At 53.6% G+C, this 13,795-nt stretch overlaps 1 protein-coding gene across 2 annotated transcripts in view; it reads left to right on the top strand.

Annotated features, from left to right (window-relative positions):
• The first annotated feature begins 7,972 nt into the window (after positions 1-7,972).
• Positions 7,973-13,795, top strand: part of ENG (endoglin) — a 29,799-nt gene continuing 23,976 nt past the window's right edge. For both annotated transcript variants that reach the window (XM_036913839.2, XM_036913838.2), the window contains exon 1: positions 7,973-8,386. In XM_036913839.2, coding sequence (XP_036769734.2) covers positions 8,320-8,386 — 67 coding nt within the window. In that variant the 5' untranslated portion in view covers positions 7,973-8,319. The remainder of the gene's footprint in view (positions 8,387-13,795) is intronic.

The following is a 13,795-nucleotide window of genomic DNA, read 5'->3' as shown; positions in this document are numbered from 1 at the left end:
TGTATAATTACAGCTTCATTAATTCAGTGTCCCAATTTATGAAAACCTAAGCTGACCCAAACTATTCACCACAGATTCACTTTATTCACTTAAAAAACAGACCTTGAAAACAAAATACAAAAAAGGTTTAAAAGCTACAGTAACCACCGCCCCATCCTTGCACCACTAAACCCTCCTTTGAGGGTTTCCTTCACGTGCGTCTGTTCGTTTGGCAATTTTCCCGAGTGCCCGCCATGATGACAGGACAGGCCCCTAAGCCCCGGGTCTGCTGTGATGCGGCTCTTAGGACGAGGAGGGGACTGATGCGCGCAAAACCAGGACCGATGCTGGGGAGCTCAGTGCACAGAACTTAGAGGGGCCCCTGCTGGTGGGAGGCTCACTAGGAGACAGAGGGCATGGAAAGGCAGTGGGAACAGCTCTGCAGAAAAGGAGAGAACCTACTGGGTGTGGGGAAGCCCGAGGCGAGTGGGGGCTGGAATGCAGGCTAGAGAAGGTGCAGTAGCAAGAGACAAGCCAGTGGGCAGTTTGGGCCAGACCTGCAGAGCTTTGAATGCCGACCCAAGAACGTAGTCTTTCCTATAAGGTCAATAGGAAGCTCAGAAAGAGTTTTGTTTTTAATGAAAGATTTCAAACAAACTAAAATTGTGGGAAATAATATAACAAACACCCATTCGCCCATCACCGACACTTAGTAATTGTTAACATTTTCCCATACTTCCTTCATTGTTGTTTTATTTGCCAAAGTATTTAAAGTAAATTACAGATATGGAAAAATTTCACCCCTCAAGTATGACTTCAGTATGACTCTAAAAATAAGGACATGTTCCTATATAACAACAACTCAGAGTTTAAATAATGCTAAATTAACAGTAATATTGTAATAGATAATAACCAGTCCACATGCAACTCTCCCTAACTGTCCCCAAAACATAACTTTGTACAAACCAGGATGCAGTTCAAATGCTGTATTTGATTGTGATGCCTCAAACCTCTTTCAATATAGAATGGCTGTCCTATTCTTCATGACATTGGCCTGTGAAAGGACCAGTCGTTCTGCAGAAAATTCCTCCTGCTAGATTTGTCTGGTCCTTCTTCTTGGTGTCATTTAACTTGTTCCTCTATTCCCTGAATTTCCTGTAAACTGGAAGTTAGTTGTAAAGGCTTCGTAGATTTAGGTTAAGCCTTGGGGAAAGAATACCTACTGAGTGAGACTCATGAAGGGTTTGACACTTGGCAGGTTGGCAAGATCTGTAGGCTTCTAGCTTTAATGGGCACGTGAATCTCCGGGGGTCTTGTTACAAAGCTGATTCTGATTCAGCAGCTCTGGTTTGGGTCCTGGCTGCTGATCTGAGGTCCACACTTTGAGTGGCCCCGAGAGAATCTGCTCTCTGGAGGCAGGAGCCTGAGCAGGGGGTGGGGAGGAGGGGGCAGGGAGGAGCAGGCATCTCCAGGGTCAGAGTGTGCACATACATGAGTAGTGGGCTGCCGGGTGGGCGTGGAGTCGGATCTGAGACAGTAATGCCACTGCACTCTTCACATCTCTAGGGGACACTCCAGGTAACAGCTTATCCCAAGGTGCCGGAACATTCTAACCAGCAGAGGGAGAGTACACTGCGTCTGTAACCTCAGAGAGAGAGAGCTCTCGGGCAGGCCCCCCTGGGGTGGTGGCCTCAGATGCCCCCCCTGGACTGCCCCCCTAAGTCTTGGCCTCAGGGGCTCTGAGGGCCTGGCCGGAGGCGGTGAAGTGGGAGAGGAAGGAAGCAGGGAGCAGAGGAGGCCAAGGCTGTCGCCTCCCAGCCGTGAGAGGGGCCTCGAGTAAACAGGAAGGCCTGGCGGCTCCACGGTTGGGGGGGCTTTAGAGGGGTGGGGGTCAGAGCCCTGCTGGACATGCGCAGCCTGCAAGCACAGGGCTTCCTCGCTGGGGAAGCTGACCCAGAGAAGTTGTGTAGCTTGCTCCAGGTCACACAGCAAGGCGGGGCACAGGGCTAGCCCCATGCCTATCTCTCCTGCTTCTGCCCCCACCCTAGGGTTCTTGTGCAGGGTCTCCTGCCTGTGTTGCCCACCAGGGTTCACGGGGTGCTGGGTGAGTCTCGCCCCTTCTTCAGTCTCAGTTTCCCTTTCTGTGAACTCAGAACCCTACAACTCAGAGGTCCTAGACTCCTGGCCCAGTGGAATCCTTCTGCCTCTTGGTGGTCCTCCTGGGTTCTTCTGATCTTGGGGAAGCGGTTATCAGGAAGGCCAAGATTCCAGGAAGCAGCAAGTACCAGGAACCTTCCCTAGGGAAAGAGAGGAAGACTTCGAGGGACTTTGATCTTGTAGAAAAAAGCAGAGTCTGGCGGGACCACTGACACTTGCGATCGCCCCTGGGGAGTCATTCCCCCTCTTTGGAGACTCTGTCTCTGGGCTCAGAAGGTCCCCAGCACCACACCCTGGGGACTAGGAATCACAGCCTATGAAGCCTTGGGCTGTGAGAGGCCCATTATATGCTCCATCAGTACTTATCAAACGCCGCCACAGGCCAGGCACTGTGCTAAGTGACGGTGATTCAGCAGCAAGCAAAGCGAGGCCCTTGCCCTCACGGAACTTCCGTTCTGGACAGACAGACAAAATAAACAATATAGAGTGTGTCAAATAGTGACACATGCCCCGGGAGCCAATTGCTGGTTCAGGGAGAGGTCTATTTTAAAAGCCATGGTCAGGGAAAAGTCTCACTGATCATAAGACATTTGATCTTCATCTTAAAAGGATGAGAAACAAGCCTTGTGGTTATTTAGGGGGAGAGTGTTTCAGAGAGAGGGAAGAGCAAGTGCAAAGGCCTTGAGGTGGGCATGTGCTTGGCACACCAAGGAACAGTGAGGAGGCCGTGGTGGCTGGGGTGGAGTGAGCAAGGGAGAGAAGAGCCCAACAGGCTGGAGGGTGGGCAGGGAGTCTCGCCGGCCGTTTGAGGGTCTCTGGCTTTTACACCCAGTGAGATGGTTCCCTTGGAGGTCACGGAGCAGAGGAAGGAGGGAACTTAGCTTAACAAGCTCCTTTTACGCTGTGCAGGATGGGCAGGCAGCAAGGGCGGGAGCAAGGGACCTCAGTGAGGAGGGGACTGCAATATTCTAGCAGGTGCTGGAGTGACCAGGTGGTGGTTGTGGGGTGGTGGGAACCCCACAAACACCGGGCATTTGGGGAAACAGCTGACAGGATTTGCCTGTAGGTTGGACCAGGGGTGTAAGGAAGAGTCAAGGTCAACCTCAAGGCTCAAGCAATGAGAGGAGGGAGTTATCACAACTTGTGATGGAGAGACCGAGGCAGGAGCAGGTGGCATTGAATGAATGGAACCCGGCCTTGGACATGTGAGGTCTGAGCTGCTTATCTGACATCCAGGAGCCTGGGGGAGAGCTCTGGCTGGAGACATGAAGCTGAGGACCCTCAGTATATGACGTATTTAAAGGGTGTTGTCTGGATGAACAACCCGAACCAAAACAGCACTTCTCTCAAATTGTAATGTGCATACAAGGCCCTGGGGATCTTGATAAAATGCAGGCTCTGATTCAGCAGGTCTAGGGCAGGGTCTGAGAAGCTCGCAGGAGGTACTAGACCACCCTTGGAGCTGCAAGGATCTAGAACACCATGTTTTACAGCTAAGACCCCTTGGTGGGTCACTAAATCAACAGAGTGGATTGTGATCAGGATTTTAAAGAAAATGGAACAGGATAGATGCCCATTATAAGGGCATATACAGGTTCACAAAATGTTTCAATTATCTAAGCCTGAGTCCCAGGGTTTGTGCTAGAACACAATGTCATGATCACAAAGGCCACTCCTGGCTTGGCAATGAGGGTAAACAGAGGAGAAGAGGCCCAGCAAGCAAGCATGGGAGGCTGAGGAGGAACCAGTAAGGAGGCAGATAAGGTGATACGGAGGTGGGAGGAAAACCGGGACGGAATGTTCTGGAAGCCAAGGGAGGAAAGACAGGCCCAGGTTTTTCATTATCCTCTGTTCCTCCCCAACCCTATTGTTTTGCATACCTAAGCCTCAGTTTCCTCCATTGCAAAATGGGGACATGACAGTCTCAGCATATTGAGGTGACTACAAGGTGGCACTTGGCACAGGGTTGGGGAAGAATGTGAATGTTGGAGGGATTCGCATTCTTGTCCTGGGCTCTGCGCTGCCTCCAGGCCAGCAGGCTGCCTTCCCATTGTGCAGATGAAGAAACTGGGACCCAGAATAGGGGAGGGTCTTGCCTAAGGCCACCTGGGACAGAGCCTGAATACCTGACTCCTAGTCCAGTGCTCTTTCCTTGCCTGTGTGGGTCTGGTGCTGCTGTTCTCAATAACCCCTGGCTCCAGGCCGGTGCTGGAGACGGGCAGCCACCTGGGGGAGTCCCTGGAGGCCGCCTCAAATTCCTCCTGTGGCCAGAGGCCAGGGTAGACGTGCTCCGTCCCTTCCTGTGGCTGTGGCCCTCCTGGCCAGCCAGCAGGAGGAAGGAGCAGAACTCGTGGGCCTGCCCGCTGCGGGGTCCAGCCACAGGGGCCTGGCCACTGGCCACATGTCTCTTTGGCGTGTGGATAGCCGGCACCTGAAAACATCTGTATCAGTCAGAGTCCCGCAGGAAACAGATGGCACGCTCCACCGGGATAGTTTGAGGAGAACATACTGGTCTGTTTACACAGGTGTGAGCAGGGTGTCTGGAGACCACAAGGGCGGCAGAGACCCCTGGGGCTGGCAGCAGCAGGGGCCGGGACCACCCCCAGCCTGAAGGGCTGCGTGCAGAGGGCCTGGTCAGTGGCCCACCGTGGAGGGAGGCTTTTGCAGTGATGCTGCAGAGAAGGAGCCAGCGGAAGGGGTCCTCCCTCTCCTTGCTCTGCTGATCTGTGCAGGGGTGAGGGGGTTGGGGGAGGGAGAGGTCCGTCAGGAGGCAGAGTGCATCTTGGGGGCAAACGGAAGACAGCTGACTGGCAGTCTGTCCCCAGCTGTAAGACCCTATGACCACCAGGCTTCCTTGGGTTACAGGTGAACCAGACCTGTGCCCCCACCACCTCCCGGCCGCCTTGCCTTCTCTCTTGCCAATGGGTTTCAGCCCAGGGCAAGTTCACTATAGATTCAATGTGACCAAAGAAATGACAGTAGAATGTTCTTGGGGTGAAAGGGTTTATACCCAACTTTATTCCTATGGTGGCAGGTCAGTCACTAAAATCCCATCCACTCAGAGCGAGTCTGCACGCAGCAAATCGGTCACTGCCTCTGGGCCTCTCCGCCCCTGCAGCCATTTCAGCCTCTGTCCTTGGCGCTGCCACCACTCCGGCTTCATCTCTGCTCTCCTGCAGCCCTGCAGCCATGCCACTGTGTCACCCAAAGCACTGGGCAGAGCTCTTTATATAGAGTCAATAACTACGTCTTGCCCACACGTGTGTGGTGAGCTAGCCGACCAGGGCCAGGTGAGAATCCTGCCCGCAGGAACCTTCACTTTATCCACACCTTCCAGGCACGCCAAGCTTCCAGTAAATGTATCTCATTGGCCAAAGAGTTCCAGGCTTGGTGCTGCGGACACAGCAGTGCAGAAGCATCAGAGTCCCTGCCGGAGGGGCTGTCCAGTGGAGAGACTCCCACACGTGACTCCACGCAAGCTGGAGCGTGGTGGGGAGGCCGGGGTGCTGTGGTGGCTTCGGGTGACCCCCTCTCTGCCCCTGGGTCCCAGTGTCCTCCTCCCTCCACGGTGTCTCCGGGTCAGGGCTCCAGGCCCTTCCAAGGCTGCCTGTAGTGTTTTCTCTCCCTGGAGGCTTCCTACAAACACTTCCTGTGCCCACCTGCGGCCTCTCCCGCTTTCTAGAGAATCAGGTGGGTCTTTTTTACACCACGGGCAGGGATAGACTGTGCTTCATGGAGGGAAGAGGTTTGGGAAGAGCCTCCTACGGGATCGCCATTCTGGCCCTGCATGCCCTGACATCCATTCTGGACAAAAGTCCCCTCCAGCCTGTGACATACACAGCCCAGGTGACACCTGTCCTCTCCACATTCAGCTCAGGTGGTGGCAGCAGGGAAGGAGGTAAGCTTGGAGTCAGGGGGTCACTTAAACTTCAGGAGCCTTGGGCTCCTCCTCTGTAAGTGGTTCAATGGCACCGGCCTCCGGGGGGCGGCCATGAGAATTCAGAGCTGATAAGGTGAACGCCTAGGGTGGGGCCTGGTACACAGGCAGAGATCAGCCCTCAGAGCTGGACTAACTGTTCCTGGGGCGCAGACCTGGTGGGGGCCTGCCGAAACCTCACAGTCACCTCCACCTCCCCATGGAAGCCTCCCTTCGCCTGGTGGTGCCCACCTCCCCCATCTCTGTGCCTACAGGAAAAGGCAGACGACTGCACTCTTAGGGTGGTGCTGCCAGCCCCGTCATAGCCTTCCTGTCCTGCTGGGCACGGATGGGTGCCCTGCACCCCACACCCACGCCAAGAATTGGCTGGGCAGCCACAGGACTGGGCAAGCAAACTGTCCCCCATCCCCGCCCAAGGAGCCCCACTCGCCCTTCCCCATCTCTGCTCCTGCAGAAACCCACTCCTGCTTGGCTCCCTCCAGAAGCACCCAGGGTTCCCGTTTTCTCATCCCTCCCTGGGCCTCGATTTCTCCAAGTGGGACACAGGACAAGTATAGAGAGAAAAACCCTAGCCCCACCCCCTCTGTGGGTCCTGCCAACACATACTAAGATTTGTCTTCTCAAAGCCCAGCCCTGCCAGTACCTTGTGCTGCAGAGCCTTCTGTACTCCCCACGGCCTTTAGGATACAGTCCTGGCATTCAGGGCCCCCCTCCCAGAGCAGGGCCAGAGCCTGTCTCTCCGGGCTTCCTGTCCCCACCACACCCCTGCTTGTCCTACAGTGGTCCAACCACTTCCTGCCTCTGTACCTTTGCCCAGGCTGGTCCTCTGCCTGACATGCCCTCCTTACCCCTTTCTTCTATACCCCCCACCACACTCACCTGGTCTTTGCAAGGCTGGACCTAACGCCTCCTCCTCTGAGCAACTTTGGCCTGACATTAGATGCTACCAATGGCTGGCACCATGGTGGACACACAGGTGGCACTTACTGTTTGCAGAATGAACAAAAGGCAGTTCTGAAACTGTCTCCCAGGTTCAGGGAGCATTAAAGAGGAGCACTTCCTGTGTGCCAGGCCCAGGGCTCAGCGTGGGAGAGCCCGACCCCTGGAAATCTCACCTCAGCCTGGTGAAGATGGCACTACTGTGCCTGCTAAACAGGAGGACTGAGCATTGAGGGGACTTGCTCAAGACCTCACAGCTCAGAGCAGGCAGGGCCAGCCCAGGGCAACCCAGGGCCCTCTGACTTCAGAAACACCATGAAAGTCTGTCCCCCTTTCATTTCGGGCTGTCTTTTGTTCCTGAAAGATTTTACACCCATGGAGGTGCAGACAGTGTGTGTGTGGCCCTGGCCAGGTCCCCTGTCAGCTCTGGGGAAACCTTAGCCCCAGCCGGGTGTTGTGCCGATTTGGGGTGTTCCATCCCTACTCTGGGCCTCAGTGTCTCACCCCAGCCGGGTGGCATTCGTTCGTAAGCCAGCTTTGTGCCTGATGAGAACTGTTCGAATCCCAGCTCCACCATCTTCGTGGGCCAGTCGGCTCACAAACAGCCCTGTTTCCTGATCTGCAAAATGGGGACACTGCGTCCGCAGGGCTGTGAGCTCCACATGAGCCGCCCTGGCCAAGGCCTGGCCCCTGAAAGGGCCCCGTGGGGGGCTCTCGGCATGATTGTGTTCAATTGCCCCTTGGGGGCTGCTGGATGAACCCACCAGCCAGCCCTGGAGAGGGTGGAATGGGAGGGGGGGTGCATGAGGAGACCAGCCTGGAGCCTGGGTCCCACCCCCCTACTCCCCCACCCCACCCCATCCCCCGCCTAAGGGCCCCCCACCCAGCGACAAAGCCCATGCACTTCCTCTCCCCGCCTGGCAGGCCGCCTGGCCCGGCCCCTTCTCTAAGGAAGCGCATTTCCTGCCTCCCCAGGCCAGGCTGGATGAGCCGGAGCTCCGCGGGCTGACGGTCATACCCCAGCTTCCATCTGCATCCACAGGCCTGGACTGCTGCCGCCCCCCGGAGCCCGGCACCCCTCCCCACTCAGCCTTCGGCCGGCGACCCCCCGCCTGGCCCTGTGCCCACGTGCCCACTTCTCCTGACCCCTCGGCTGCCACCTCAGAAGGCTGGAGCAGGGACGCCGTCACTCCGGCCGCCTGCTCCCCTTGGGTCCCTGCGAGAGCCCACGCCGGCCCCCGCGCCCGCCTGCAGCCCTGCCCCTGGACACCGGATAAGGCCCAGCACACAGACCCCAGGTGGACAACATGGACCGTGGCACGCTGCCCCCCATCGCTGCCCTGCTGCTGGCTGTCTGCAGCCTCAGGCCCGCAAGTAGGTGTCCAGGGACTCAGGGTGGGGAGACTGGGCCCCCGACGCACAGGCCAGGCCCCAGGTGTTCCCAGCCTCTACCCTATGACCCAAGCTCATGCCCAGTGGAGCTGACCCAAGGGTTGGACAGCCTAAGGTGGGCGCCGGGGTGGTCGACCACCCCAGTCTGGCAGGATGAGAGCTTTCAGGCCTGAAAGTCTCGGGCAAACAGAGATGAGTCGCTTACGGTGACCTGCCCCTGGCTCCTACCCTCCCGGCTGTGTCCCAGTTCTCCCCAGGAAGCCCGGGTCCCAGAGTGCTGCGCAGCCCCGGGGCAGTGCCCTGCCCTCTCTAGGCCTGACTTTCCCATGGGAGTAGCATGCCGGATGGAAGGCACTGGTCTCACGGTCGGTGGTGGGGCTCTGGGTTCAAATCTCGCACGTTACTTCCTCATGGTGGCCCCTGAGCAAAACGGGGTAGGAGCAGAGCTCCCTAGGCCCGTCGGGGGTTGGCAGTGAGGACGCTTGGAGAAGGAGCTCCCAGGCAGGCCAGCTGTTTCTGGGCTGTTACTGCTGTTATTTTGTGGTCAGCTCTGCAGTCCTCCACCCTTACCTTCCCGGGGCTTGTGAGCGGCGCCCTTTTTTTTTTTTTTTAACATGTAAAAATATTTTTCCCAGTCTTTAGCTTTCCTTTTCTTTTTTTTTTTTTATTTTGGTATCATTAATCTACAATTACATGAGGAACATTATGTTTATTAGACTCCCCCCTTCACCAAGTCCCCCCCACACCCCATTGCAGTCACTGTCCACCAGTGACTTAAGATGCTGTAGAGTCACTACTTGTCTTCTCTGTGCTGTACACCCTCCCCGTGCCCCCCCCACATTATATCTGCTAATAGTAATGACCCCCCTTTTTTTTCCCCCTTCTCCCTCCCTTCCCACCCATCCTCCCCAGTCCCTTTCCCTTTGGTAACTGTTAGTCCGTTCTTGGGTTCTGTGATTCTGCTGCTGTTTTGTTCCTTCAGTTTTTCCTTTGCTCTTATATTTCGCACGAGTGAAATCATTTGGTATTTCTCTTTCTCTGCTTGGCTTATTTCACTGAGCATAATTCCCTCTAGCTACATCCATATTGTAGCAAATGGTAGGATTTGTTTTCTTCTTATGACTAAATTGTGTGTATGCACCACATCTTCTTTATCCATTCATCTACTGATGGACACTTAGGTTGCTTCCATATCTTGGCTATTGTGAATAGTGCTGCGATAAACATAGGGGTGCATCTGTCTTTTTCAAACTGGGCTGCTGCATTTTAGGGTAAATTCCTAGGAGTGGAATTCCTGGGTCAAATGATATTTCTATTTTGAGTTTTTTGAGGAACCTCCATATTGCTTTCCACAATGGTTGAACTAATTTACATTCCCACCAGCAGTGTAGGAGGGTTCCCCTTTCTCCACATCCTCGCCAGCATTTGTTGTTGTTTGTCTTTTGGATGGCAGCCATCCTTACTGGTGTGAGGTGATATCTCATTGTGGTTTTAATTTGCATTTCTCTGATGACTAGTGATGTGGAGCATCTTTTCATGTGCCTGCTGACCATCTATCTGAATTTCTTCTTTGGAGAACTGTCTGTTCAGATTGTCTGCCCATTTTTTAATTGGATTATTTGCTTTTTGTTTGTTGAGGCATGTGAGCTCTTTATATATTTTGGATGTCAACCCTTTATCGGATCTGTCATTTATGAATATATTCTCCCATACTGTAGGATGCCTTTTTGTTCTACTGATGGTGTCCTTTGCTGTACAGAAGCTTTTCAGCTTGATATAGTCCCACTTGTTCATTTTTGCTTTTGTTTCCCTTGCCCGGGGAGATATGTTCATGAAGAAGTTGCTCATGTTTATGTCCATGAGATTTTTGCCTGTTTTTTTCTGAGAGTTTTATGGTTTCATGACTTACATTCAGGTCTTTGATCCATTTTGAATTTACTTTTGTGTATGGGGTTAGACAGTGATCCAGTTTCATTCTCTTACATGTAGCTGTCCAGTTTGAGCGGCGCTCTTTTGAACACAGTCCTCTACCTGGGCCCCGTTTCTCTACCTCCACGAAGTGTGCGGGATGGGGAGGCAGGCCCACACTAGGGGTCCTGAGGGGGCTCCTCAGTCTGGGGATTTTCCAGGCAGTCATGGCCTCTTCTGCCTTCTGAAATCACCAGATGAGGGGCCCTGAGTAACGGGGGACTCTCAGCCCTTTGTCCCACTCACCATGGGCCCCCTTGCCCTGCCCCTCATCCCCCTAAAACCACAGGACAGCTGTGTGCACACCCCTTCACCCAGCGTGCCTCCAGGGACTCCATGAAGGACGTGGGGTGGGAAACAAGAAGGGAAAGAACAGTAGCAGAGGCCACCCCCTCCCCAGCTTCGCTCACCCAGAGCATGTTTAAGTCCCTATCCTGGTCTCTAAAGCTCTGACCACTGCCCCATTGATGGACAGGAAACTGAGTCTCAGACATTAAGCGACCTAGCTGGGCTTTGACCCCAGGACTGGGTCTCCTCGGAACACTTGCCCTTAATCGTGTGTGACACAGCAACCCCTCTTGACAGAGCTCCCGCTAATCCGAGAAGATGGCTGCCATTGTCACCCAATTTTACAGGAGAGGAAGTGGAGGCCGTGACCTACTCAGGTCACACAGCTCAGATAGGAGCCCTACCTGAGCCCCGTCATAGGCGTCCAGGCCGCCCTGTCTTTCTCCTGCCTCCCCCACACTTGTAGCTTATGACACTCTTTTCCTCTTGGGCATCAGGCAAGCAGCCGTGCAGGTCTTCGGGGTCTGGTTTTACAGGATCAAAGGCAGTGGTGTGCTGGCAAATAATTAACATCAGCAGCGGGAGGTGGGCGTGGGCAGCGTTTGTCTATTTCTGTGGTGTAAACTTTCCGGTGCAGCTGATTTCAAGCTACCAGCTCACTAAACTCGGAGCTGGGACTGGGGCACAGTAGTTCACCTTTATCTAGTATTTCCACCACACAGATATGACAGACATAACCTCGAGAGCATAGATAATAGTAAAATGGAGTATAATAATTACAAAGTAATGAGTTTTGAGATTCATTATTTTTAAATATATATATAATTTATTTAATTGTGAGTTTACAAAATTTAGTTTTTAATAATGGCTGTGTTTAACAGCCAATTGGAAAAACTCCCGATAATTTATCAGTGTGCTCCTGCCACCAGGTACTGGCATCCCAGTGATCATAGGGTTCAAGGGCATTCCAAACCATCAAGCCCCACTTATTCACAGTCTGGGAAACTGAGACCCATGGAGGGCAGATGGGGCCTGGAATGGAGATCTCCACGCTGGTGGAGAGGGTAGGAGTGACCCAGGCATCCTCATTCAGGCTGGAGGAGGTGCAAATGGGTCCAAAACAGGTCCAAAAATGGGTCCAGCCTTCTGGGAACACAGGTTGGCAGAATCTCTCAAAACCTCAACTTGTGTACCAACTCAGCCTTCAGAAATGAGCCCTATGGAATTGTTTGCTCGGCTCTGTAAAGCCATGTGGTCCTTAGATACCTGTAACAAAAAGCCAACAAGCAGAAATCCCCCGAATGTCCACCAGCCTGGGCCCTAGTAAATGAATTATTATGCAGTGGAATACCATGCAGCCGTTACCAAGAAAAAAACCTATATCTACACTGCTGTGGGCTGGTGTCTTGGACACACTGTTAGGGGCCCAAATGGCACTCATTCCATTTCTGAAAGAGTAAAATAGTAATAATGCATCATACGCACAGAGTAAGCCCCAATGTCACTGTTCTTTAGCATGGGGTTTCTCCAGGAGATTTTCGCTTCCTAAGACACACTTTTTGCCAAGTTCCAAATTTTTTTAAGAACGTGTAGAGATTTTTAAAAAGCAATTTAACTATGTATTCACTTCAGTTCACTCCTCAAAGAAAGTAGATAAGAGGGAAAAAGACTACCTCCCAAGCTCCTTTATTAATATCCTATATTAATATGGACATTAATATTAATGTTGGCATCCTGGTGGATTGCTTCCTAGTTTTTGTCCAGCTGTTTAAGGTCACTGTAATGCAGGTGGATCAACATTTGGGAGTCTTGTGTACCTTTCTCGTGTCCCAGAAGCTTTCTGTGTTGTCAGGTGGACTCCATCACTGTCCCATGGCGGCCCTGGGATGTTCTCTCCCTTAAATGTGCCATCCGTCCCTTGCCTAATGAATCTCCCATTGTTGAATATTTGGGTGGTTTCCCTTTGGGGCTAGTTATAAATACTGCCTCCGTGCACATTTTTGATACATGACCCTCTTCCTGTATTTTGGAGCACTTCACTTGGGTAGAATCCCAGGAGGGGGACGCGGGGGTCGTGGCCCATGTTGGTGGCTGGGATCCATGAGTGTTTCCTAAATATGGATGAACGGTCGCGGGAGGATGGGGCAGAGGCATGACTTAGAGTCCCCATGCCGCCGGCCACTTGTGTGCAGATCTGGGACTCTCTGGAGACCGGGTTAATGATGCCGGCCAGAGACCACAAAAATCCATCTCCTGAAGGCTGCATTCACGGACAGCTTCCCATGTGCCAGGAGATAGAAGGGGTTGGAGCAGGGGCTGTGTGAGCCAGGAGAGGGTGGGTCCCCGGGGACAGTGGGGACATGACCGTGAAGATTCTCTCCCACCTTGGCCAGACAGATGGTGACACCGAGGCCCAGAGGGAGAGCTGGATTTGGTCTCTCTCATGGTCACGGAGGGGTCAGTGCTAAGCCCTCTGATGAGAGTCCTGGTGTGTTCGCTCAAGGGCCTGTGGGGATCTGGGCAAGAGCGAGAGGACCACCTATTCGTGTCCTCAGTGAGCAGGCAGATTTGTCCCTATACCTAGTTTACAGATGCGGAAATCGAGGTTCAGAAGAGGTTATGGGTTCAGATTTCAACCCCAGGCCGACTGCTTGCAAACTCGGCCACTTTTCCTCGCACCTTTGGTCGCCTGGGCACAGGAGGCGTGGGGAGCTGATCGCCCTGGCTCTGGAGTGCCCTTCCTAGCTCCAGCCCCAGCGTGGGGGCATCACCTGGAGGCTGAAGAGGACCCTCATCCAGAGCTGAGCCGACTTACATACCTGTGCCAAGGATGGAGGTGAAGAGACACGTGTAACAGCTGACATTGATTCAGCACTTGTATCAGTATACCACACACTGCGTTAGACCTGTGGTGTGTAGTTCGCAAAAGCCCTACAAAGCAGACCCCCTGTCACCCTTACTTCATAGCCAAGGAGACCGGGGCACAGGCAGGTGAAGGAGTCTGCTGGAATAACAGCCCAGAAATGAGCCACTGGGTCTTGAGCCCTGGACCTAACCACTGCACCACAGTGCCAAGGGGAGATGATGAGGATCTCTCTGTTGCCAGATCTTCTCACCCTGGGTACTGGGACCCTG

The sequence above is a fragment of the Manis pentadactyla genome, chromosome 3 (assembly GCF_030020395.1).
Source record: "Manis pentadactyla isolate mManPen7 chromosome 3, mManPen7.hap1, whole genome shotgun sequence".
NCBI lineage: Eukaryota > Metazoa > Chordata > Mammalia > Pholidota > Manidae > Manis > Manis pentadactyla.
Note: the sequence above shows the minus strand (reverse complement) of the source record. Positions and strands in the feature narration are given on the sequence as shown.